Here is a 26989-nt window from a genome sequence, read left to right on the forward strand (position 1 = left end):
GATAGAGAAATGTGTCTCGAGATAATGTCAACATAAATTGTTACGGCAATTTTCCACAATTTTCCTTGTATTATTTATATGGCTTCTGCCATTTGAGTTTCTAGTGTGGTTTTTCTCATTTCTTCTAGGAAAATGCGAGTTTAAAGGCTGAGCTGGGAAAATTGGCCCAATGGGCTGGTCTGGGGTTGAGGGGTCTGGGGTGTTCAATGTGATGTGTTGACTTTGGCTCGTGGCCAGCAAAAGAGGATGAAAGTTGGAGTTAAAGGACGAGTGAATGCGGCATTTAATGAGCCTGTCAGCGTAGCTGGCTTTCCTCACTTCACTTCACTAAACTGCTGCAGGTCCAGGGGGTGAAAAGGGTGGCTATATACACGTGTATATGGCCTTCAGCCTCCTCTTTCCACCCCCTCGTGCTGTGGTCAGTTTAATCACAAAGTTTAATGAATAGCTTAAGGGTTGAGGGAAGTATGTCGCCCTGTCTGCCTCCAGTCAACTTCCTGTGTCGCTTATTGACAATTCCCAATCAACCAGCCCAACTCATTTCCATAATCCAAATCAAAAACAACCTTTAATGAAAACCAATGCTAAGAAAAGGCATTATTAGTTGGTTCCGATTTAAGGGCACTAAGAAATTTAAACGTTCGGTAACGTTCGTTCTGGAACTACAATTTGGAATCAAATTCTCTTATTTATACCTTAGAAGTCGACTTGAACCATATCCTAAATAGCCGTAACCTACTCAACCACCATATATTTTTTTTAAATTATGTAAATTTAATTTTCAGTTGGCTTCCGCTGTGACACGCGAATCGAGGAGCGTGCAAGGATGTCGAGGACCCAACCACACCCATTTTGCTGGCTGGTAAGTCGTATTATAATAATTGTTGAGCCCTCTTGTGCTTTTGATTCTGGTGGTGGTGACTTTTCGTACAATATGGGAAGGATTAACCTGGAGGCGTTAACAAAATTATGTTTTTATTGTTCGTGCACTTGACACGCTTCGAGTTTCATTTCAAGCCAGTTAAGGATCGTCCGGACGAAAACGAAACAAGTATTCACTTTGACTTAAGTTAAATTTATCTCCATAAATTATTTATAGACAGTTTACAACCATCGTCCCACACATAGATATCACATAGATAAACAGAGCTTAATATCTAACCTCTTAATTTAATTTATTACTTTAACTACTCAGTCTAGACTTCATTAACTACCTTGTAAATTTATTGATTACTTCTCTTTACGGCGTTCTTAAAGGTTTAACAGTGGTTCGTGTCTATGCTAAGCACTTAACAGTAGACAGAGATAGCTATAAAACTGAATGGACAGAAAAGGGATGCATAGATATGGCTGCTTGTGTGTTAGACAGAGAAATCCGCGTTTCTCTGAAGAGGGGAAGTTTGAATATATGTACTTAAATCTATTTTCATTGGTTCTTGGCTTTATATAAGCAAAACTTTCTGAAGGAAGCCCTGCTTTGGGTTTCACCTTTGTCGTCGTGTTGCATATATGTAGGTGGTGTTCCCTCGTTCAGGTCAGCTTTGCAGTGCTTTTCATTTGGCGCAGATCCATCAACGTCAACGGACGTCCCACAAATTGAGGATGTTCGGTGGAAGACAAACAGGATATCAAGCTTAGGCAAGAGTAGGCAAGAATATGGTTAAAAGAAACCGGACTACGGGTCAAAGATAAGCCCTTTAAACGTAATAATGGTTTGACATTACGTTTCTGTTAAAATGGTCAGATTTACATTTGCTTTATTGCTCACAAGTGCTAAACGATTAGGATGGTATAAAAAGAATTACCGGATTCCATGATTACGGCGACTTGGGCTCGGGTGATGGATCGGATTCCACCTTAGCCGTTGGTTGCTCTTCTCTGATAGGCTCCTTAAGTTTGGATGACGTTATGCTTATGTCACTGGGCGACCAGACTTGAATGGAGGCCATCCTTGCGTTTGACACAAAAATCGGTTGGTAGATGTAGAGCAGAACGTCTCCGCTAACCCGAATGCGGTCCGGCTCCATTGATCCGACCTCCTGACGCTCGATCTCCACCGGCTTGGCCTGCTGCGAGAAGCGGTGCCGGTAGAAACTGGACTCGCGTCTCTCGGCCGGAATCATCGACTGCGTCCGCGACCTTGTGTCCCCTATTGGCTGTTGGGACTCAACCGCCTGCATGCTCATCGTGGGCGAAAACATATTGCTCTTGCGCTTCTCACGCACCAGCTCCCGCCAGTCCAGAGCCACCTGCTTCACATAGGCGTAGTTGCTTTCGTCCACCAGAGCCATGGCGAAGTTCTTATTTTAGGTAGTGCGAGAATACCTATGTTAGGTCCCTTCAGCGGCCTCCAGGTGGTCCCGATAATGCCCCTATTCGTCGCCGTTGCCCTCCGGTTCTTAGATCATTATATATATTTACACTTGATTTTGAAGCAAAGTTCCCTAGACCATTTTAGACAGAAAAATTTGGAGTAATGAAGTAAATTAACTGCAAACTAGGTTACACATATTATCCAGTCCAGGTTGCTATGTCTTTCAAAGATCGTTAGCACCCAGAGGCACTTTTATGATAAGTGCTTTGACCAGACAGCTTTAGTGAGCGCAAAAGCTTGCAGCCTATTTTCAGCCTAAATATGTACATCTAGCCCAGAAGCAAGCTACGAATTGTTGAATAAGAAAAGAAAACGATTTTTTTTTTAATACTTTTTCTTTAATCTTTTTGTGTATAAATGATATTTTCTGTTTTGTATTTTTTAATGCCAAGTGAAAGTTTTGAAAACGCACAAAGTATATAAACCTTATAAGTATATTACAATGATCATCTGCCAGGAGTGAGTAAACCATAAACTAAGTCTAGGAATTCCAAACACGAACTTAAGAGATATTTTCGTTTTTTTGTTGAATTTTCGTTTTCTTGCAAAATAAGTGTAAGGTTTATCCTATTAATATAATAGACATAAAACGTATGATGTGTGTTGGCTGAAGATTCGTTGTCTCCGCACTGATTGTGTATAGTTGCGTTGCGTATAAAAATATAAACTCTGATTCTCCATCGTTCTGTTCTGGTGAGCTCCATTGCTAGCTCCTTAGTTGTTGGCTTTTAGCTTCTGTTTGCTTCGGTGCCTTGGATTCATACTCTCGTTTGGACTCCTCGCCGGATCCTTTGTCATCTGCTGGTAGCTCCTCGTCACAGTTCGCATTTGTAGGCACTTTAGTGTTTTTCAAACAAAAAAGTATACAAAAACGCCACTCAATTGATCATTGTGTTTGTATAATATTTACTGGGTAGGGATCTGGGGGACGATCCGCCCCTGTGTTCCTTTATGCGGCAGTTTACACGTGGCTGGGCATCGTCTGCTCCTCGCCTAAGTACATCTTCAGTGTTCAATCGAACAGCAACCTAAACTCGTAGGAAATTAACCGAAATAACAAATACATCCTTACTATAAATTGCGTTCCTTTCGCGCTCGCTACCTAAATTAGACATATAAAATTGGGCTGCCTCTGGGTGTCGCACCTTTCGGAGGAGAGCGCTCTGTTCGGGATTGTAAAACCTCGAGCGCGGAAAACGCGCGCCAAAGGCGAGCTCTTAGTGACTCTGCCTAAGTGGCTGGTTGCGCTGGTTAACTCTAGTTACAGCTGTTAAATGCCTTAACATAACGTAACGGTAACCTACAACGATTAGCGGCCTGCTTAATTAGTCGCGTTCTGTCCTCAGATCGGAGGTGGTCCACGGATATAGCGTAGCTGCGGCGTGAAGCTCATGGACAGGTTGTTCAGATTGTCGCAGCAGTTTGGTTGCATCAGGCAGGCAGCGCAGAAGATTGTGAATAGGGCCACCTGCATAGGCACAGCCGCCCTCGCGATGCGCCACGCCCACCCGCGCTTAGAGGCCTGCGCAGGATCAGCTCCTTCTCCATCCTCCTCGGAGCTTTCCAGGTTGAAGATCAACGAGGGATCGTCAGAGGGGTCGTCTCCACCATCGCCACTTGTCAAGGTCTTGAGTTGCTTCAGGACCATCTTCTGCTGTTCTGGGCTGAGACTTGGCTGCTCCTCTTGCTGATCCTCTCCAGCCTTCTTGGCCTGACGCGCCTTCCGTGCTCCTTTACCACGTCTGCCAGGCGACTGCGGTTCTGCCTTGCCCTTTGCGGCCTGCTTCTTAATGTGTCCATTGGCCTTCGGTGCGACCTGCTGGGTCTGATTCTGCTGGATCTGCTGCTTCTGCTGGTGGCTAGCTGCAGTGCGCACAATCAAGTCTCTACATGTGTTCTGCAGGTGCTTCAGGTCGGCCTCGGCACTTTCCATTCGGGCGGCAATAGAACGCATGGCTTCGCTTCCCGGCGCCAGAGCAAGCTCCAACTGCTTTGCTAGGCGTCGAAGAACGCCCAGACGTCGCTCCCTCTCGGACAGGCCACCATCGGAAGTAGCTCCTCCATCAGAGATGCCGGAATCAGATAGCGAACCATTCGAGGCTGTAAACTTCGTAATGTGGTAGATGTGGTTGGGGTCCAGGTGTTGCTGGACGGCCAAAAGTTGCTCCTGGCTTACGTGTACCTTTTCGGACAGCAGCTTGGCAACCAGTTTTACATTCTGGGCCAGTTCCACTGGTGTGGCTTGTCCCTTGTCCAGTGCTCCTTCAAGACCCTTCAGAGTGCCCCTATCTTGGCCCAAAGCCAATTGGAACTCACTCAAACCGGACTCCAACTGCCTCCAGGCAATAAGCGAGTTAGTAAGCATTTCCAGTTGCGTGTTGATTCTGTGGATTCAAGTACATTCGGTTAGAAGTGATCTTAAAAGAGATATCGCGGGCTAACTCACCTGGCATCCGCCTCATCCCAGGCACTGTACATGTCGCTCACTTCGTTCTTTAGATGCTTATGGAACTCCTGCTCCGCTGACATCAGCGAGTGCACATCCCAGGCTGGCGTGGAGGTGGAGGCTTCTCCTGTGGCTAGTGCCTCCACCTGATTACCATTGCTATCGGTGACCGTGATGGCCACTGCTCCGGAGGACGTCAGCTCCTTCTGGACGTCAGCTCCCTTCTCCTCCTCAACAAGTTTTTGCTGCTTGAGTTGTTCGGACTCCTGTTGCTGCTCCTGCTCCTCCAAGGCGCTCTGCAGCCGCCGCTCCTGCTTGGTAAGCCAGCTGTGGACGGAGGCGTTAAGACGCAGCATGTTGGTCCTGTAGCTGGCCAGTTCGGTCTGCTCCAACTAAAGACGAAATTATGTTAGCTTGTTGCAGTAAGATGGTTCGTTTTGACTCAACACTCACCTTGAGAGCCTCCACTGCTATTTGAATGGCCGGCTCCGTATCGAGGAGCTCCGGAGTGGGCTTGTCTCCCAGACGCTGCAGCGAGCTCTTCAACACACTCATCTCCTGCTGCAATTTGCGGGCAGCCGAGGCATTCTCGCTCCAGCCAAGTAGATCCTCCCAGGCGGCGAGCAGATCTGCGGGAGAAGATCAGAGGCGGGAATGAGGATGTGGTCGGTTAGGTGAGGGAGGATGGTGATTCCAGTTAACAGAGTTAAATGGTGCACGAGAGAAAGGCAATTTAATTGGGCGCTGGCAATCTCATTTCCATTTATAGCACACTTCCATTCCCACTTGGCTGTCAGAGCCCTTGGTAATGAATACCTTTCTCTAAACGCTGGAAAATGGAAGCGGAAAGTGAAACTCTGGACCGCCAAAAGGAAAATCAAAGTCAACAAATACAACTCGTTGAAGAGAAACAGCCCTAGCCACAGCAGTTGAAGGCTTGCAATCGCTTTGTGGTTGTGGGAGCCAGCAACAATGTTTTCTAATTGAAATTGTTTGGCTTGAACGATTTGCACTGCATTTGCAGTTCCCCTCCTTTCGCCTGTCATTTCCGCTTGGTCTTTATATGTCATTGATTCTGCATCGAAAGAACGTTGGGCGGACTGGAACCAGAACCAAAAGTTCGGTGTCAGACCCAGACACACAAAAGAGCGAGCTGGCAATGAGTAGTCGACCTTGGGGTACCTATTAGCTCAGGAGAAAAATGCAATGTTTAAACCCGAATCCTAGCTGACTAGAACCCAAGGCCCCAATATTGCACATTTACCTTTATAAAACTGTTTGCAATAGAAGACTCACCACGACAGGAGTACAATCGTATGAAATTCGTGCTCGAATTGAGGATACACAGTCAAAATCAAAGAGTTCGCGACACAAGTGCGTGTGGCCCGGTTGAGTAATAAAAACGCAATGCGTAATGGCAGGCTCGCACAAATTACTTTCACCTTGGGGCTGGCCAAAAACAGTGTTTTCCCCTGTTGATTTGCGATGTTCGCCAGCAGACAAAGGCAGTGGAGGATAAAACGCACTTGAAGTGCTGGAAAAATAAAACCCAAGCGATCCGAACTTGTTGGCAGCCAAACAGAAACTGGTTGAGTGAACTTCAGTGCAGCTGCAACGGAGCTCGAAGCTTGACTTGGATCCCCATGGGTTCCACCAAGTGGGCGTAGGATGGGGAATCCAACATCCAACACACTAGAGCAATTCGAGCGCGACCAAAGCGATCGCATTAGCAGAGGGTTCGAGATGGGTGTCTGCTGGGTGGAGCTCAACTCCACACACGAGGAACACATCTACTAAAGGAGGCATACTAAATGAAAAGATTGTAATCTTAAACAATGTGGCCGAAACAAAATTAAATGTTTTCTCAGTGAAGCTTAATCACACGCACTTTTAGGATGTTTTTTTTTTTTGCCCATGCGATATCCGAACTGGCTGATATCGAAACTGGTTGCAAGTGCGACTAGATACCACTTTTCGCAGATTACTTTGGATCGGATTTTGATTGCGGATGGAGTTGGGGTGGGGGGACTCCACCTGCTTTCCGGCAGAAATTGAATAATCTTCGCCAGATAACTTCGCGACAGCAGCAAACGGTGCAAAACTTGCACATTAAATTGATTAGCCATTAAGTTGGCCAGGTGAGAGACTATTGGCCCGGAAAATACTTTCTCTTTGCGCTAATCAGACTGCATGAATGGTTAATAATTATAATTATGCTCAGTTTTAGCGCACAAATATTTTTAATTTCACTGCTTCATAGTTTTTAAGCTTCTTGCTGACATGCAAATTGCCTGCGGGCTGTTTTTCGTATTTTTTGCAATGCATTTCGTCACGATAGCTGAAATGCAAATAGCAGACGTAAATTGCCAAAACCGCAAAGAGGGGAGGGCGGGGCTTTTGGCCAAGGTCGTTGACGTTGGCTGCAGTTGTTGGCCACAATGTGAGAATAATCAGTTTACGTGGGAAGTGCTCGAGAGAGAACTAATCGAGCAATTATAACAAAAATAAACAAGTTTTCCATCAAGCACAAAACTAAGTATATTTGTTCTTTTGACTGCAGTTTGTCGCTATAAACAATTAATCCCTTCAAACCAAAAGAAAACCAGCATAGACTACCCCAATATCGTTAGCTATTCCTTCCTTGATCTGCAAGGATACTCCCGAAGGAGTGGCGTGACTAATAGCCGTTAAGAGAATGAAAAGGGAGTGTTCCACATGTTACCTTAACAAAAATACCCGTAGACAGTTTCATCCACCCTGAATGTAATAGCATTTTTTTATAGATAAAACTAAATTCGGGTCAGGTGAGGTAATCACCGAGAACAGAAGCTATCGCCGAAGCTAAACAAAAAGCCAAGGCAAATGGTCACTGCCTGACCTAAGGCAAAGCTCAAAATATTTGCCAAATTAATCTTGAATAATTATGTTAGCGCGAATTTGTGTGGCAAAGGAGACAACAATTATAAACAATTAGCAAGAGCATATAAAAACCAACGTCTTTGGATATTTTTAAATGCTGATTACACAGCGGCAAAGAACGAAACGAAAATAATCGTGAAGATGCGAGACATGCTGAAAATGTGAATGGATTCGGGTGCGCGGCGTTTCTGCATGAATGAAGTAATAAATCTACCAATTCGAGCAGGAAATCTACAAACGGAAATCGCCAAAGATATGTAAATGGGATTGGAAATGCAAATGGAAATAGCTTGTTACTGCGGTTCAAAGCCCTCTGGAAAACGCATTGAACCACTTAACTAACCACATATAGAAGCTACTTGAGCTGGACCTTCCAATTAGTTGTCTATGATCTCGTTTCTAACTCTAATCGAACGAAGGTCAACCACAAATGGGGCAAGCGATCCATAATTAATGATATATCGAATGACAACTGGGAACTTGAACTTGCGCAGCGTCGGCAGAAAACACAGAAAAAAGTTATGAGGTAATAGAGGCAACCGGTTCCGGCTTTCCTCGCTCCAAAACAAAAACATACTGGCAGAATACTTCAAATGCGAATGCCACTATAAAAGCGTTCACCATAGGAGTGTTCACTGTTCTGCATTTACCGTTAATTAGCGGCTCGAAGAGTGGCAGCGTTGCTCGAAATGCACGGACGGTACAGTAAGCACCCTAATTAGCGGGCCAAGTGGCAGAAGTAGTAGCCACTTGCAGCCCGATTTGGCAGCTTGAAGATCAAAGTCGGTCAGTGTGTCTGGCAGAATCGAGTGGTATAATCCGAAAGGGGAACAACTTGCGTTTCTTTATGAGAATTGCGGTAAGAATAGCGCAATCGCTAGCGGATCTGTCGGTTGGAAAATATCATTAACCGCTCAAGAGATGAGCTTATGTTAGCGAACATTGTTGTGCCCCGCTTCTGATTCTTTGCTTTTGAGTTTCCAAATTTCCCCTCAGAAAGCTTTAACCAATTAGTTGGTATTACCCCACGGAACTGACCTAATTTAAGTAGACATTTGGACACCTACTTCATAAAAGGTGTTCAATACTAGGCTTACATTTCTCTCAAGATCGACCTAATCTTTTTACTAATTGCCTGCTTAGTCACCTACTTACTCAACACCACAATCCCCTCAAAACTTTTCTCTCCTATCTTCCCTTTGTGTCTGAAATTGCTCTGCTCGTTTTACTCTTATCTTTCTGTGCGATCTGTGCTCGAAGGCCCCATCGTTTACACCTGTTTCCCAATTATGTTTACCCCTCCATCACATCATCCCGGTACACTAACGGTGGCCATATCTTTGCAATGGAGAGTGTTTGCTCGGGTGGCGGCCAAGTGTTTACCTTGCTCCGATGACGAGCGTGATGTGTTGGTGGAAGAAGTGGCCGAAAGCATTTCGGATATATCCGTCTGGACGGCCACGCTGACTTTCCCCATTGTGGTCTGGGTTTTGGAGTTTTCCCCTGGCAGCCTCGGCGGGAAAAGCTCTCTTCAACCCCCGAGTGACCCACTTTCGCTCGATGTGCCACTTGAAATCAATTTTTGTAATCAATTTGTGTTTTAAACCATTTCAATTTGGTTTTTTGAAGCACACACTTGCAGGGATTTAGGAAGTATATACACTGTAACTTGAACAATACGGCATTGAAAACTATCGAAATTTACGCGAAACTCTTATAACAAACAGGAACTCTTATACGCAAGGCGAAAAAGCACGCGATTTGGGAACTTTATGAATGGACACTTTTAAGTTGGATTTTACTGGCCTAAGTTACTTAAGAGGGCATAGTTATGTTTTATCACAGCTGTTTTGGCGGAATTATGCGGGATTCTAGTGGGATTACTTCACACAATTTCGCGGAAGCACGTTAAAATATAATTACAGACAGCGAAACAGAGAACAACCGCATGGAGCGCGCGCAGAAATCGAACTGAGAGATGTGGAGAGTCGCGCCGAAAGGCAGAGACAGCTGAGAGCTGTGAAAAAGGGGGGAGCAAATGCGAGAAGCGGCAAAACTGAGAGACGGGGAGGGCAGAGGCAACGTGTTCGCTTAGCACAGTTACCTCAAGTTATGCCCCTGGCTTTATTTGTTTTTTAAACAGCCTTCTCTTCACCCAGAGAAAAATAGGTTTTCCAATTTCATCTACAATATCCAATGCATCACTATTTGGAAATATGCTTTAAAAAGTTTCATATAATTCATACGATATTGAAGCTAAAATAAAATATTAAAATACTAATATATTAATGATTTCTCTGTGTGTACAAAAACACAAGCACGCAAGCACCCGAATGAGAGAATTCTGAAACAGAACTTTTGAACTTGGTTTCGTCACACGCAATCTCTGAAACACCATATGTATATACAGACATACCTTCATACATTGTATATCATTAGGGTCGGGAGCTCAAGCGGCAAAAAAGGCCAAACAGCATTAACAAAAACAAGTCTATATTTCAAATGGCGACGTCATTTTTTTTTCCCAAAGCAACCGAAATATTTTTGAAAAACAGACAACAAAAGCTATTAAAGCGATGACGACATCAAAGTCAAAAGCTGAAGCTACAGTTTTATGAGCACTGCGAATAAAAGCCAAAACGCTACTCAGCGGAGATCTAAAAACCTAACAATGCAGTTTTGAAAGCATTGTGTCAAAGATTTCAAAAAACTTATTCTCGATTTCATCAATATTATAGAACCCACCCTCGCACAGAAATGGATGTTTCACGAAGACATCACATTTGTATTGTTTATAAATATTCGCAGCAGGAGCGTGACGTCAGTAGACTAAAATAAATTTGATCTTGCTGGGGGTCAGAATTAAGCAGCTGGCGAATACTTATATCCCTAAAGTTAAGTAAGGCAGATTTATGGAAAATGCGGAAAAACTTCAAAGAATTTGGAAAAATGTTTAAAGAATTAAAATGGTTCGTTTACCAAGGGTACAGTGCTTTCTAAACTTTATCACGGACGCAAACCTACATGTAGAATTATACTGAATTGGTGTAGATACTTTTTCTAATGGAATATGCCTTTAAAAACGACGAAAATTGCCAGCTTATGGAATATCATACGAATTAAATGTAAATGAGATATTAATCTCTACTACTTAAATTACTTAATACATTTACGTTAAATGTATTATCTCAAGAGCTCTTAAAGAGCACCTGTATCTTGAGCATACCATTACCGCTTCGGAAACGGGATCGATATTAGTGCTAGACTACACGATGATCTCAATAACTAAACTCAAAGCAATCTAAAAACGACAGTTAATGGATGATTGTTAAATAAGTTTTGTTAATACATTTGACAAACACACAAGCATTAGCGGCATTACGAGAAGTTAACAGATCGGATGATGGAATGACAGAACACCAAAATAAAAACTAAGTTAGGAATAGTTCACAGGACAAACGGATACAAACGCAAGTTGAGAATTATAACAATTTTAGTTTTGCTTTTGGTGTGTAGATTTTATTGCCAAAAAAATAAAGAACAAATGAGCAAGAAAAAATGGATAGAACAAGTAAAATAATATTATTAAAATAATAATAAAATAGAACAGAAAGCGAATTATCAATTGAGGATAAGTAAATTCGATGCGAAATGCGTTTTGTCAAATGCAAAAACAAACTTTCTTCAAATCATACATCATATGCACTATCATATACAGCGTGTTTAAAGATCTATTTGTACGGCGATCAAAGGCATCCAAATAATACATGCTTAAAGCTCGGTGTCTGCGGCATCTGTTTAAAACAGTCCCCGCAGCCCGACAAAGAACCGACCGAGGCGTCCACCCACGGGCCGGTCTACCAGCTCGTAGAGCGACCTCAGCGTTCCCGCCAGGAATCGGTAGAGCGCAAAGTGCTCCAGCATATTGCCCACGTCCAGCACGAACTCGATCACCCGTGCCACGAAGCGCGTAATGGGCGCACACTGGCACTCGACCACTTGCACCATCTGCCGGGAATCGCCGGATTCCGTGGGACCGGGAAGCTCAGTCCCTGGACGTCGCCTCCGGCGCCGGCGGAGACCGGCTGATACTGGTGATGATGATGATGGTTTGCGTGGAGTTGGTGGAGGCGGGAACTCACCTTTTGTCTGGCCAGCGCAGTGGTTGGACAACACAGTGCCGGGCGGACCGCGCAGCACGGCCTCCAGGCAGCGAATGTTGTCGCGGCAAGTGTTGATGATCTCGTTCTGGTTGGGGCAAGGATTAGCAGGGAATTAGTGTAGGTCCCAGAAGCAACTTTAATTTAACTTACATAATCCTCTGGTCTAAGCAGATGGCATCTGATCTTCAGGGCTCTGGTGTCGTCCAGCCTGTCGCGGCTCTGCTGCAGCAGGGATCGCATCTCCTGCTCTCCGTCCTCGGAGTCCGAGCCACTCGACGAGGAAGTGGTCGCTGGAATAAGTTTGATGCACTTCTCCAGGTTACGGGAGGAGCGTCTTCTTTCGTCCGCCGTCACAGTGCGTCGCCTCCTGGTTGAAGTATCGCTCTCCGAGGTGCGACGCAGCAGGGACTGAGCGGAGTGGCTCATTCCGCCGAAATCCAACTTGCGTCCAACAGATTCTGCACGATGGCTAATCTGGTGGCTGCTCGGCTGATTCTTGGGCGTGGTCATAAGGGCGGTGGCGGAGGCAGACAACGCAGGCGTGACCTGCAATTGCTGCTGCTGTTGATCCGACTGGGGGCTAGCCATGAGGCTCTCATCCATGTCTGGGGTGGTACAAATTCTTGTTAGATATTCTGTTCTATGCTTGAATAGAACTGTGTTTCTTACCTTGGCAAGACTTTCGTCGGACTTCCAGGGTCTTGCGACGACGCTCGTACTGCAGTTCGAGGGCGCGCTGGCGGCGGGCGTGGTCCACGCTGCTGGTGATTGTGTCCTGGTTGATGTGGAGGGTCTTCAGCTCGTGCTTCTGCAGTGAGTCCATGCGCGGCGGCGAGAACGAGTCCAGATTGTTGGCCGCCGACAGAGAACTGCAGCAGTCCGACTGCGAGTCGATGAAATTGCTGCAGAATGGGTTTTATTTTGAGCGGTTATAAATAGCTCTTGGCACGGCCTCAAAGGTCGACCTCATCATTATTTGCACTAGCACTCACCGATAGTCGTCGCCGAATTCCAAGAGACGTCGGGCCGCATCTGAATCAAAGCCCTCGGAATAGTTCTCCGAGTTGTATTTCTCTTGGTAGTTGTCCCACGCTGTCTCCGAGATGCTGCTGTGATGATCCTCGGTGCTGAGTTCTGTCAAAGAATAAATCGCATTAACAAATTATACGCATTAATTGGGGAATGGTAAAACGAGTGATTAAAAGGATAACAATAATCTTTAAGAGGATGATAGTTTTCAGTGGGGGAAGGTGCTTTGGCAATACCTTTGAGCCTGGTCTGAACCGGCTTGGGTGCTTGTGTGAGAAACAGATAGATAGAGAACACAGTTGGAGTAATGCCAATCTTTTAAAATCCCCTTCGGGATCACCACTCACCTGCTTGTTGTTCGTCTTCGTTCATGTAGTTTGAGAGGGCTGCTAAAGCGCCTAACCTCGTATCAGTAGCCAATAGGCCAGCTGTGGTGAAGGAGCCCACCCGGAACTTGGGCAACATCAGCTGGGTTTCCCCTCCCTCGCCTTCGGCCAGTGAAGCTACTCCAGAAACATCGCCCTTGGGGCTCAAAGGAGCAACTACTGCGCCTTTTTGAATGCTTAACAGGGCATTGGTGAACTCCTGCAGCTGCTGCGAGGACATGGACTCGCAGGACTTCATCAGTGTCTGGGTGAGATCTCCACCCAGTTCGGAACCTGAATCAGATTTCCTGCCAGCCGAAGCGGCCGAAATGCGCTTCTTCCTGGCCTTCCTCCTCCTTAATGACCCCTTGCTATCCGCCTTCTTGGCTGCATTGCTTCCCGTTCCCGAGGAAGAAGCTGCCCGTGGTCTTGGGCCTGGCGAAAGCGAGTCCAGGGCACTCTCACTGATCGAGTGACTGGCCAGTCCGGGCGGAGAGTTCTCCACTATCCGGGCCGTGGTTAACTGGGCTGCATCCGTGGTCAACTGGGACAGACACGAGACCGACCATGGTCTCTCCGACTTGCGACGCGTTTGCGTTCGCTTCACAATCTTAACATTCAGGCTCTGGTTGCTGCTGCCAAAGCCCAAGGGCGTGACGGGCTGTCCAATGGGTTCAGCCGATCCACCGATTCTCTCCGTGGAATTCCCATAGGAATTCGTGCTCGTTTGCATACATGTGGCAATGGAATCGGTGAAGCCCTCCGAAGTATCCGATCCCGCACCATTGGGTGCTCCTCCGGTTACTCCTGCTCCAGCTTGGGGCACCGAGTCTGTTTCGGATGCTTCTCCGGAGGCCTCACAGTCATCTGGCTTGCAGCTGGGCAGGAGCTCGTGCGTGTGGCTCCGGGTCAGCAGCTGTGGGGTCGAGGGCTGGTGCTCCAACCATTCCTAAAGACGAGATTGAGAATTAGAAAAAAATGCATAGAATGTAAAAAAGGACATTTTTTGATTGCAACGAGTGGCTTGATATTAAAGCTTTGATGTTTTCTGGATCTTACCTCCACACGCTGCTTGATGGGATGGGGCATGGTGACCTCGCGCTTCTTGACCGTCGACGAGATCTTAATGATGGAATGTTTCTGCTTGGTTGGCGTCTTCAGTGCGGTCTCTTGGGCGTCGCGCACCAAATGCTCGGCTTCCAGCACCAACTGCTTGATTGAATCATGCGAGACCTTGCCCTGAGAAAAGAGAGTGAGAGGAAAGGCGGAGAGAGTGAGAAGCGAGCGAGGGAAATTTGTTTAGAGAGCGGAAATTAATGAGCGTGCCCAATCGGAGTTGCAAGCTCCAGGCGGTTGATTCAGTTAAGTCGTGAAGATGACTAACTAAAGTGAGACCCCCCTAAAAGAACTGGTTGCTATCCTGAAGAAGAGTATATATTTGCACAATTTGCTCGGAGCAAATATATGTCCTTATTAAGCAATATATAGTGCAATTCAATACACTCTAGTAACGTATTGGATTGTTTTCGAAGTTCTACTGTAATGGTGATCAGCCTAATAGGAAATGCAGCGCAAGAGAGTCGACTTCTTATCAGCAACGAGGGAAATGCTGCCAAAGCTGTGGAAGTGGTGGGAGTGCTTTTCCTTATCGCTGAGAACACTCTTATCGCCATTTGTCACCCATTTTCAGTGCACTTCAACGTCATTACTGTCGAGTGGATTTGAATTGATTGGAGTGGAGTGCAGCGGGTGGGGGAGTAAAGTGGAGACTTGAATTTGCCATATATGAACATGGCCATAAACCATTGTTCTTATCTAGTTCTGTTTATATCGCAGCCTTTCCCTGCACCTCGCACTACTTTTTGCACTACTCATCAATCAAGTAAGTAGGTTGCTCACGAGCAAATTTCTTGTATAAAGAAGGCGTTTTGTATGACAACAGATATTATTTTTGCACCATGTGAGACATTGTTTTGCAGAATCTGTAGCTGAGTAACAAGCGGCAAACGAGCGTTTGTATAGCAATGTTCCAGACTGTATAATTCCAAAAATTCTTTAAAAGGGCTGAACTTCCCTAAAAAGAATTCATTCACTAGATACTTGTAAGTAGCCCGACCAACTGATAATTCGACAAAATCAGAGCATTGCGGCCTTACAAGATATCTGGTTGACACATATGCAAATCACCGAAGCGTGGCTAAATATTCCAGTACCATTACGAAATCTATTTGATATTTGGGAACTATTTAGACTTTTCCCGGGTCAATTGAACAATTTGAAGGTTTTGAATCGCATCGACAGATGTCGCGCACGGTTTTTGTAGTTTTGTTGCAGTTTCTCTACTTCTGCATCTGTATCTTTATCGCAGCAACTCGAATCCGAAACTCACTTCGTCCGTCAGCGGATGGTTAATCTTTGGCTTAATTTAATTAACAACTTCCTGCGGTGAGTGAGGCACGCGATTGGCGGTAGTTTGAGAGCGACTGCCGCCAAAACGGAAACAATTTTCTAATGCGGAGTGAAAACGGCGCTTATGTTCACGGTTTGCAGCTTAAAATGTCCAACTTACAGTTACAGCCAGTTGCCCAGTGAGCGCGAAAAGAGCGATTGGGCGTTCGCGATAATTAAAGGCAATTATTAGTGCGAGTGCGGACGCCGGCCTGCCAATTAAGCCCAAAACTGGAAAGCCGCAGCTCCAGATACAGATACGTTCCCATTCGGAGTCGGATTCGTATTCAACTTCAACTCCTTGGCGGCAGTGGCTCTTAGACTGTCGTCGTAGTGCTATCTCGGTCTGCCCGCCTGAGCCTGTCTCGCTCGCACAACTCTAGGCCTTGACAGTTGTCGATTTGGATTTCTTGCTTTTATTTATATTTTTACCCGCACGCAATGTGTTTTTTTTTTGTTTTGACCAAAATCTAATCGCGTTAATTTTGTTCTTTGCAAAATCGAGGTCAAACGCTTACAGTTTTGGGGGAACTAGGGCGGTTATGAGATCGCTAAAATGTATATAACGGCATTAAAATATAGTAATACCTTTCAAATTAGTAATTATTTTACTATTTCATTAATTTAAATTTGATTCGTCTATTTTTTCAGGCAATCACAGTTTTACATCTACTCTGCGGGAGTGGTAGCAAAGATCACAGGTATTTTGTAAAGTTGAAATGTTTTATTTCACATCAAATCACTGTTTTAATGAGTTGAAATATTATGTTTGCTGCGTTTTTCTTTATTTTTCAATTCGAATGCTGTTTTGTACTGCTCGTTGTGTTTTCCATTTATTTAATGCAAATTTCGCAAGCAAAATAAACACATTTTATAGCTGCTCTTGCTCTGGGCTTTCTATTGTTTTTTCTAGCAATTGTTCGTCGGCTGGCTATTTAACTTTTTTGCCATTATCTTGGCAGTCAGTCCGCTCCCCGATTTCGTCCGTCCGTCGGCTCCAACGTTGCGAATCACACTGAGGCTAATGCTCCGCCGGTGCCTCCATCGCCACTCTGGAGTGCACTCACTCTCGCACTTCATCAGCGTGGATGTACGAGTAGTGGGGATTGCTCCACGAATTAAAATAAACCATGGAATCGAAATGCGTTTGATAATTGCTCGAGGGGAAGAGGGAATAGCGGTGAGCAGCCGACAGCTGATAAGATAATTCTCCGAATTGATTCGGAGTCGAAATCAGCGAGAGGAGCAGGCATTGGCAGTCAGATAGATAGGAAGCTCCTGCATTTGATTTCTACTTTGCCATTCCCATTATACTTTTATTATATTTCGCTAAATTTGTTTTCGTATCTTTGCTGAACACTTTAATTTGCGGGCGAGTACAAACCATTTGTGCACGTCGATAAGATAAGTGAAATGTTAGTTTTGCTGGTATGATTTTCTTTATTAACCCGCATATACATATATGGTCCCATTTTCATGTATCTATCTTATCTCAGCAGATGTATCTCCAATTTATTGATAAGAAGTGTTGTCACTTTTAAGTTGATCCAGTTTTGAATGCATTAATTAAAGTCATATTTTTGTGGGCAAGATAAATACACTTGTCTATCAGTTTTTGGGCAGTGAATTATTTATTATCACTGCAATAACACTAATTTAAACGCTGTCTTTGTCCATCAGTTTGCCAACTTTTAATTTGCGAGTTCGTACAAATCATGGGTGCCCCATCGATAAGATATGAAATTGACCAGGCTGTGATCTTTTTCATAAGATTTATTTCTGCTTTGACCGACGTCACCGCTTTTCGTTATCTTGAAATCAGTTTTGGTTGCGCCAACTTGATATATGGGATTCGTTTTTTGGGGTTCGGGATCAGGTTCGGAGTCGAGATCGGGTTGCGAAAATGCAAAATTTGTCAAAATTAATCAAGGCTGCACAAGATTTCACTCTCAATAAATCAACGCACTGCGCGGTGCGCTGCACTCCGAGGGAAATAAGGGGAAAACCGCCTGCCCTCGGCTGGAAAATGGCGGTGGAAATTGCGTGCGACAACTGTAAAATGCAAATGGGACTGCGAAAATGCGCAAACATGTTCAAACGCTGACCGGGGAAAAGTGAGAGTGTCGACTACTGCCAAACACGTTGGCTAGTCCAAAACCTCAGAGACGACATTGATAGGCACCGACAAATGATGGGAGCACCTCGGCGGGAGATATGGTAGATACGCACTCCTTTATCTGCGCTGCGCTGCGCTGCATTTCCCACACCTCCGCACCCAACCCAATGGCCCAGCTCGCATTACACTCCATTACGCTCAGCAAGTTGTCAGCTTGGCATGTTTTACCACCGCTTTTACACGCACAAAAAGTGACCACAAAAAATCAGTGGGGAGAAATTTGAAACGCACGCAAGCCGCTAAATCAAAACGGGGGCAGGGGATCGCAATTGGACCACCGACATCGATCGATTTGGCAGGCCAACGATCGATGGGTCGCACATCAAATCGATCATGAGTGATAGCCGGCTGAAGTCGGGGAAAATAATCCAGAACACTAATCCACTAATTGGTAAAAGGGGTATCCCGCGGAACTTCAGATCATGGCCCTTCAAAGAGAAAGTCTTCCCACTGTAGACTAAGAAGATTACACTGGCTTACGTCGCAGTTTTGATTGCCTTCTCGTCCATCTAGCTCTATGCGGTTAATTATTAAGTGTGTCCAACTAATAATATGTCATTAATCACTTTGGCAGTGCACAAAATTGCTCTCCCGTGCTAATGTCTCAATCTCATTAGCAGGAAGTGCCACTTCCTTCTTCCATCATATCAATAAATTATGGCTTACCTTGACGGGGGAAACAAGCGTGGACCCAGACACGGTGGCATTGCTGGCCTGGGATTTCGAGGACTTGGCCGATTTGGCCGGCGATCTCGGGGGCAAGTGGCAACTGGCTACAGTTTCTGCCGCCCAAACGGAGAAGTTGCAGGTGTCCGCGCGACTGTACAAACTGTTGCTCATCTGTGGGAGAAGAAAAACTACTTTAATAACACTCATCACTAATGTTTAAATATATTCTTGAATTTAAATGTTACTTCTGCCAAATACTATGGAGAAGACAGACATTGCAAACGTTGTTTCAACCTATGAAGATCATGCTGTCTTTTACCCAGGCTGTCCCTTGCGATTGTTTCGTTTTATTCCGCCTCACGTCGACCTGGGCTCTTTTCATTTGCCTTCAATGAAGAAATAAATCACACGTTTCCAAGTTAATTTCGTACTTTCCCATTTTTGACGTGCTCCGCTCAATTTCCCGAGCGGCGGCGATCGTTTTTCCTGGACCACGACGTCATGCCATGTCGGTAGTCATCGATCGAGGCTTCAGTCTGCCGGTTGCGGCGGCAGGAGTAGTCGGTGCATGATTCGCTTTCATTAACCCAACTGCTTAATCATCCGTCGAGGTTTTCCATTTATTGAAAAGTCTGTGCCCGGCACCCAGACCCAGTCCCAAAACTAAAACTACAGCTAAAACCAAACCCGATCCCAATCCCAGTCCCTCCGCCCGTTCCTGCCCCTCGGAGTTGCGGCAAACAAAACTCTTTTATTGACACAAGTCACAGACATGGCCACTAGACTTGAGCACTTGGCACTTGACTGACTGTGGGAACCTGTCCAAAAGTCGAGAGGACCGAACTGAATCGAATCGAACCCAATGTCTGGTGCTCCACAAATGACGGCATGGCCAAGAGGATCTGACTGCTAGGGTTCTTGAAGAGTTGTGCAAAACGTTGGGCAATAAAGGGTTTTCTTCCCGAGATTTCTATGAGGTTGATTTCAGAAAAAAAACATTGAACCATTCACTTCACTTCACATAATATCCCTGTTACCAGCTGGTCAGGAAACTATACTCATGATATTATAATTGGAGAGATTGGAGGGTGATTAAAGATGACTATCTATTATAAAACCAGATCTATCATATTAGATTAGATCTAGAGATCACTTACCTGCTGAGATTTGGTGGCGTTTCCATTTGCCATATCAGCAGCTGCTTCATCGTCACCCATCTTGATCTTGGCCAGATCCTCGGCCAAATCCTCTCCCTCGTTGTTGTTTTGCGGCTGATGTTGCATGCTGCTGTAGCAATTGTTGTTGCTAATAATGGCATTGCCATTGATTTGGAGCTCCATCTGCGACTGCGACTGAGGCTGCGAGTGGATCTGCATCTGTAGCTGGGTGACTCGCGAGGTGGCTGAGGTCTCCGTGAGCCTGCCGTTGGAGTTGGAGTTCGAATTGGAATTTGAATTTGAGGAGGAACAGGCGCTGCTGCTGTCGTAGTTGCTGCTGTGCAGTGTTGCAATGGATGTTGCAGTTGCGGTTGCTGCCGCCGTGATTGTCGTGGCGCTGACCAGAGCCACCTTGTTCTCCTTATCAGAGTCGTCGCTGGGCGGGAGTGGTCCACCCGTGGCCGTGGTCGAGGAGACGGCTGTGGACTGCAGACCATCCACACACGATGTTGCTGCTGCGGCAGTCGGTGCTGCAGTTGCTGCTGTGGCAACTTCCAATGTTGCTGCTGCTGTCGCCGTGTAGAGCCAACCTTCGTCGTCGTCATCCGTTGAGGCATCAGCCGATTTCAGTATCTGTGTGGCAGGAAGGCGCCGGACGGAGAGGGAAAGGGAGGGAAAACGCAATGGAACATTAAAATCAGTAGTAACAAAATTCGCCAAAGGAAAGCCAACTGAAGAAGAAACCGACGATGAAGATGAAGTGGTAGAAAATGAAGTTTAATTAGCGTTACTTGCGCAAAATGGCAAATTGTTGTGGCGGTGCACTGCCAACTGCCAACTGGCAACTTGCAACGCGATGTTGCGCTGCTGCTGCTGCACATGAGCAACATCTTCGTTCGGTTGCCGACAACGACGCCATCTCCCTGACTTTTCTGACTCCTCCAGCGACTTCTCTCCTTTGTCTTTCTGCTGGCAATTTATTTCCATTTCGAATGGTGACGACCTCAGCAGTTGTCAAATGTGGGAGGAAGACTGGAGTATTGAAGGGGAGTGCTGGGGATCAATGGAGGCGGAGTAAAGAAGTTGTAGACAAGTCAGGCAGACAGACAAACAAATTAAGTCTGAATGCTGTCAGCTTAAGAAGTCGAAGTACAAGATCTTGCGGAAATCGTATGTAGTTAAAAGATTCCGCAATATTGATTCTTTTCAAAAGCGAAAAATTTTAGAAATAATTGGGTTATTTGCTTTTTTTAACCCTCGAAAGAGCTTTCCCTTTTGGTAATACGCCTGCTTTTGATCATTGTGTTCAATGATTAATGATCCTAAAGTTAATGGTGTTGGGTTAGTAAATAATGAAGACTACCGAATAATAGAATACAAAAGTTAATTAAGAAATTGTTAGGCATGCCACTATGAATGTTTTAGATACACGTTAGCTTATAAGAATGACGAGCTAGTAAAGCATGCTAATTATTTTAGAAGAGAGGGCTCTGGAAGAATAGGCAGAAACCATGGTCCAGCGATGGACGTGACCCCAACACCTCGCGAGTGGAACGAATGCCACCGATGATCGGCTGATATGTCTGACCCGTGACCGGGAGAAATGCGCGCAGAGATCGCAGAGATCCGCCACCAGAGAACGGTACTTACGTCGCCTCCAGCTCTGCGCCGATGGATCAGGCTCGGATCATCCTCGCTCTGGAGATCACTGCCCGCCGCGTTTCCCTGCTCGTTGTCCGTGTCCAGGTGCTTGAAGTAGAAGATCGCACAGTTCTTCGACTTGCGATTGGATCGGTTGAACTTGGAGGTGTCATTGTGGTGATGACGCGTCTTGCGCAGCCCCAAAGGCGACTTGTTCAGCTCGTGGCCGAGTCCGTGACCGAGCCCATGACCGTGACTGGTGTTCCCATGTGAATTGGGTGTGATTACCGCCACGGCAATGTTCTTGCCGTGCGCTTTGTTGGGCAGCATTTTGTTGCCGATATTGTGATTTCGCTGCTGGAGCAACGAGTTGCTGCTGCTGATATTGCTGTTGCTGCTCTGTGGCATCTCAATGAGGTTAAGGACCCTTCGGGTGCTGCCCGCTGTTGGGGGCAATCCTCTTCTGCTCAACTGCTGCACCTGCTCGAAGTCACTGCTCTCTGAATCCGCCTCGAAATCCGTCAGGGTGGCTGTACCACTGGGATTCGGGTGGTTCGCCTGTCTCCACGATCGCTTCGCAATCAGGAAGTCCACCACATCGGTGCCGAGATCAGGATCCTCGTCCTCCTCCTCTAGCTCCTCATCGGCCTCATCGCCGGGCTGAATGCAAGTCAAGTGTTCGGATGGTTGGATAAGTGTTAAGTGGGTCACACAAAGGGACGTGGGTCGGGTTTTCATGGGATTCACACACTCATTAAACACATGCTCTGCCCTTCTAGTAATGCCAACTAAGGTTTTGTATAAGTATTCGATTTTTTGGGATAGGAGTGCAAAATGTAGGATATAATCTGGCCCTTAAATTCGTTTTCCCAGTATGTTTTCTTTTCCTTCCTAGTTATTTAAGATGCAAAAAGTTTCTCGATCGGTTCTTACTGTATTTTTTTGATGCTGGCCAAAAATATCTGCATATACCGGAGTTTGCCAGATCATTTGCTAAGTCTTCTGTTTTTCCTTTTATGGTCGGGTTTTTGGATAACGTTTCTTTTCGGGTTAGGTTCATGTAAGTTCTTCGGTTAGCTTGAGCTGGGGGTTAGGATAGGTCAGGCTCAGAAAGTTGACAATACTATGTGAGGCGGAGGCATGCAACTAAGCTAAGAACACAACAGAACGACAAGTCAAACAGTAACTACACACATACGGAATATGCTAATCATTCAGACGAAAGGGGCATCTACCATCCAAGGTGGTATGGCTTACCTTTTGAGGTGCAAGACAATCGCGTGGCTGATCCGCTGACGGTGACTTCGCTTGGGATGGGACTTGCTGTGGCCGCGACTGGGATTGGGTCTCATCTAGGCCGCACACAATCTGGGTAGCTGCAATCTGGCAGCGCTGGAGAATAAGTTCCGCGGGGGTGGCCGACTTGGACTCGCTGTTCTCTAGATCGAGATCCGAGTTGACCTCGTTCAGATCGTCCTCGGTGGCTTCGCCCTCGTAGCCAAAAGAGTCGTCTTCGGTGTCCTCCTCTTCGTCCTCGTCGTCATCCAAACCATTCTGCAAGGAGTGAGAAAATAGATCTTAGATTAGCCAGATTCATTAGGGGATTCGGCTGCTTTCGTTCAATAAAGTTGTGAATAGAGGCACCAAATTTTAATTGGGCAACTCGTGTGATCTTGATCTTTCGTTATAAGCAGCTACCTGGGAAAATTTGCAGACCAGTCCGGTCTCCTTCATTTCTCACTTGCTCTTCCTGTTTCCATCACGTAACACTCTTCCTCTTCCATATGCTGGTTAAAATTATAATTGCTTTCAATTGTCGACACACGAAGCTCTCGCATCGGATCAGCGGGTGGACATGGACAGCGACAGGCGGGCAAACAGACAGACGGACAGAGAAGCAGAGACAGGGAGACAAACTGGCAAACACTTGGCCAGACAGATGTCAGATAAGCCAAGAGGCGAGAAAGAGTTGGCGTATACCCTCTCCGAATGTTAGATTCGCGTGGGGCCTTTCCAAACTGCAGCTTTTTGAAATTTCTTCTACAAAAAGTTATTATAAGCCAACTAGAGCAATGGAAAACTCTCAACTTACATATGCTGGATCTTAAAACTCTTAGATTTATCCGATTCAAAAAGTTACCTATTAAATGTGTTCAGAATTATTCAAGAAAGAGTAATCAAATCTACGCATTTCCCAAGTTTCCCTTCTAATTTTCCCTTTTCATTTTCCATGCCCACGCCCACACAAGTGAGTGGCGGCGGTGGGCAGGCGTCTAAAGAGGCCTTGATGGCATTTCAAATATGTTTCGCTTTTTACCAGAACTGCTGGGGAACAGAATAGACACCCCATGGCACAACCTCAAGTGACCTTGGTCCATCCGCGAGTGCTCCCCCTTCCCCTTCCTTTAACGATCTGAACTACACACAGAAATGTTATCTTAACACTCTATAAAATAAAACTAACGAAATTCCACAATTAACCCAAGAGACCTCACCCCTGACGATCAGCAATCAGCTGTGGAATGGCTTTTATGGCCATCAGATGTTTTGGCTGGGCAATTTAGTGTTTTCGCCTTCTCGGATTTGCGTAATTCGCGTTGTTCGGGTAAATGTTTTCGAACAAATCTTGTGGAGGCCGCCCGAAGGTCGCCTTAACATCTGAAGAAGCGTGTTCTCCACGGACGAGATCCAGAGATTATGTGGCTAATTGTCCAGATGATTTATGGCCGGGAATTGCTTATGCACCTCTTGTATGGCGCCATTTGATTGTTTTTGTTTATGGTAAACAGAGGCACAGGCACTGGGCTATCGAGCAACAAAGAGGTGAAATGTGTAAATGGACCAGGCCATCCCAAGTGATGTAAATAAACAGGGAAGTAAGAGCAGGCCAGACGGGCCATCAAAAGAGATGGGTAAACAAGTAGTGGGCCAACCAAAAGCGAATCTACAAACTTTAAATGTAAATGTAAGTAATGTAAAATGTAAATGTAATGTAAGTATCACAGTTTTATTTTAAATCATGGGCCCAAGAAACAGATATACAATTTGTATCTTTCCATATCAGTTTCATCTTCATCAAAGGGACAGAGATTTTACTGATCTATCAACGAAATATTTTTCTCTGGATCTGATCTGGTTTCGAAACTTTCTCCAAATTAGCATAACACCCGCATTTTGTGATGCAACGTTTGATTAACTAACTAATTTTCTTCTTTTATTTGCGACTCCCCTGCGTCACGCTTTCATCTGATTTGTTTCTTCAATCATTTAACCCAGTAAAAAACTAATTAAGAGGTACAACTGAGTTGACTAAACGGTACAAGTTGAGAACCTCAATACCCACAACAAGCCTAAGCCAAGAAATTCCTAGGAAATCTGGTTAGAGACCCGCGGACTACCCACACCGCTGGAAGGTATACACATATTTATGTTCTTATTATGCAAAAGTCGGAAAAGGCTGGAAAGAGGCTTACAAAACCTAGACAACCGTCAAGTTTCGGGCACGCCTTCCACTTCCACATCCACTCGCTTCGTGGAGTCATCTCCTCCACTTAACTGGAAATAAAGTTCATCTTGACGCACTTTAGCAGAACTCTTATTTCGAGAGAGGGAAAAAGGTGGAGTAACATGTCGTTCCCGTCGCTTAGCACCTCGTTTACGCCCAGATCTTCTTTAGCTGAACCCACAATCCAACTTAGATTTCGGATCTCAGCACGCAACTCCTGGCCGTGTCACAATTTTTGTTGTCACTTCAGCGGGGATAAACTAGAGCGATAAGAATCGATGTGAACTGAGTGAAGTGTGGGAAATTTCCCCACAATGGCTACTGTCTTTCCATGCTTTCTGTTTGAAACTTATGAATTTCTCACACGCCAGCGATTAATTATCGTTAAACGCTGCCATATCGTCGATATCTGGTTATTATATTTTCGATCGGAGGGGAGGAGAGGGGCTGGTGTTCATTAGCATGTGCTTGTATGACTGTAATTATCGTGCAATAAAAACGTGAGTTGCATTCGTCAGGCGTTTACTTATTTTCCATTTGTGCCGGACTTTTCGTCAGAGATATCAAATGCAAAGAGGTGAGTTTACGAGGTTTCTGGGGAGTTGATCGATGGGTTTGTTTTGGCCAGAAAGAGGAGAAAGAAGTATATGCATTTCTGTTTTCAGAGCCATCAAGTTTATGGAGAGGCGAATACGTTTATGGCACCTTCGCAGGTCTATTAGGCAATTTTTCAAATATTTGGTAAACGTTTGACATGCTTCTATTTATTGTCTTTTTTAGTGCTATTATTATTGGCCTACTTCTATCTTTTAAGTTATTAGGCTGAAGTAATTTATTTTTAGAAACCATAAATAGCCATCATCTTATTAATATACGACTCCCCCTCATTAGCCCGTCCAATTTTCCGTAAGTCCAGCGAAATTTCGCAACAATTACTCAATTCGGCCACAAAACATTCAATGAATTTTAATCCAGCGGTGACAACGGCAACAACACAGTCACATCGGCAACTCCGTCCGTTCGACTGCGAGTGGAAAAACTCCCGATGGCGCGACAAAATTGCAGACATAAAAACACCAACAATAGCAATAACATCGCCATCGGCCGCGTTGACAACCCGCAGCACCGACAACAACAATTGGCCAGCCAGCAACATGAGCAGCATGAAAACTCCAAGTCATATGGAAAGCGGGCAACATGCACCACCATCGATCCCCGCTCAACCCCTCATCATGCACCACCCCCTAAATCAGCAACAACAACTGCAGTAACAAGCCACAGCAGCGACAATATTATTACTTTCATTGTTGTTGCTGGTGTTGCTGGCGTACGGCAAACATTTCCTGGTACAGCAGCCACTGGGACGTCTACAATTTAGCTCAACTATTACAAATCGCATTAGAGGCTAAATTTAGCAAGGCAGAGGCAAGCTGCTAGCATTCAAGTCGCTGCCTTGGTCGCAGCAGCAGCAGCAACTGTTGCAGCGTGCAACTTCGACCAGACGTCGGCCATAGTTTGCATATTTTCACTTAGACCCCTGCCAATTCTCGTTCTCGCCGCCTGACCCTAATCTGCGGACAGTGCAACATGTTGCCGCAGAACTCGGGGCTCCAAAATGACCGGACCGATCCGGCGTGGGTGTTGCCCACGCCTCACCAGTGCAGCCCACGCAGGAGATGCTAATGCCCGATTCCTGGCCACGCAATTGCTCATAATTTGCAGGTTGTTGCAGGCAGCTTTGCAGTTTTTAACCTAATGCCATCTAAGGAAGGACGAGATACACTGCCCGGCATCAAAAATTTTTGCAGGGAAACATTTTAAGGTGTTGCTGACAGAATGGAAATGAAATATTGACAATTGCTGGCGATTTTGATTCAATGCAAAGGCGCGAACAGGGCAGACAAACAAAAGTCGCCGGTTGACATTTGGCAAATGTCAATTTGAGTAAGGTTGCCGTGCTGGCAGCACAATAAATCGCATTTGAAGATGTCGCAGTTGCGCCACACGACACCGCAGCAACATGTTGCTGCTCTCATTTGTTTGGATTGAGCGTTGGGCAACTGGGACTCGGCTCGACTCGATTCGATTCGATTCACT

At 45.5% G+C, this 26989-nt stretch overlaps 2 protein-coding genes across 5 annotated transcripts in view; both read right to left on the reverse strand.

The window, feature by feature from the left end:
- Positions 1-1731: 1731 nt before the first annotated feature.
- On the reverse strand, positions 1732-2505 carry LOC117140527. The gene has a single exon (XM_033303511.1). The coding sequence runs from the start codon at positions 2289-2291 to the stop codon at positions 1818-1820; it is 474 nt and encodes a 157-aa protein (XP_033159402.1). The 5' UTR covers positions 2292-2505; the 3' UTR covers positions 1732-1817.
- A 371-nt stretch (positions 2506-2876) lies between these two features.
- The window catches only part of LOC117140729, a 110995-nt gene continuing 86882 nt past the window's right edge, over positions 2877-26989 (reverse strand). Inside the window, exons 7-19 of one of the 4 annotated variants that reach the window (XM_033303800.1) lie at positions 22645-22941; positions 21397-22047; positions 19747-20379; positions 18587-18760; positions 14356-14535; positions 13279-14245; positions 12895-13036; positions 12572-12804; positions 12053-12507; positions 11882-11987; positions 5274-5449; positions 4821-5212; positions 2877-4758 (exon numbers count right to left, since the gene is read on the reverse strand). In XM_033303800.1, the coding sequence (XP_033159691.1) occupies positions 3717-4758; positions 4821-5212; positions 5274-5449; positions 11882-11987; positions 12053-12507; positions 12572-12804; positions 12895-13036; positions 13279-14245; positions 14356-14535; positions 18587-18760; positions 19747-20379; positions 21397-22047; positions 22645-22941 (5448 nt within the window). In that variant the 3' untranslated portion in view covers positions 2877-3716. Of the gene's footprint in view, positions 4759-4820; positions 5213-5273; positions 5450-6116; positions 6402-9122; positions 9249-11881; positions 11988-12052; positions 12508-12571; positions 12805-12894; positions 13037-13278; positions 14246-14355; positions 14536-18586; positions 18761-19746; positions 20380-21396; positions 22048-22644; positions 22942-26989 lie in introns of those variants that run through there. The other 3 variants (XM_033303801.1, XM_033303802.1, XM_033303803.1) reach the window with 3 other exon arrangements.

This window comes from Drosophila mauritiana, chromosome 3L (genome assembly GCF_004382145.1).
Source record: "Drosophila mauritiana strain mau12 chromosome 3L, ASM438214v1, whole genome shotgun sequence".
Taxonomy (NCBI): domain Eukaryota; kingdom Metazoa; phylum Arthropoda; class Insecta; order Diptera; family Drosophilidae; genus Drosophila; species Drosophila mauritiana.

Bases quoted from the DNA above. Each gene is read 5' to 3' on its own strand.
- LOC117140527 (XM_033303511.1), bottom strand. From the start codon at position 2,291: ATGGCTCTGGTGGACGAAAGCAACTACGCCTATGTGAAGCAGGTGGCT.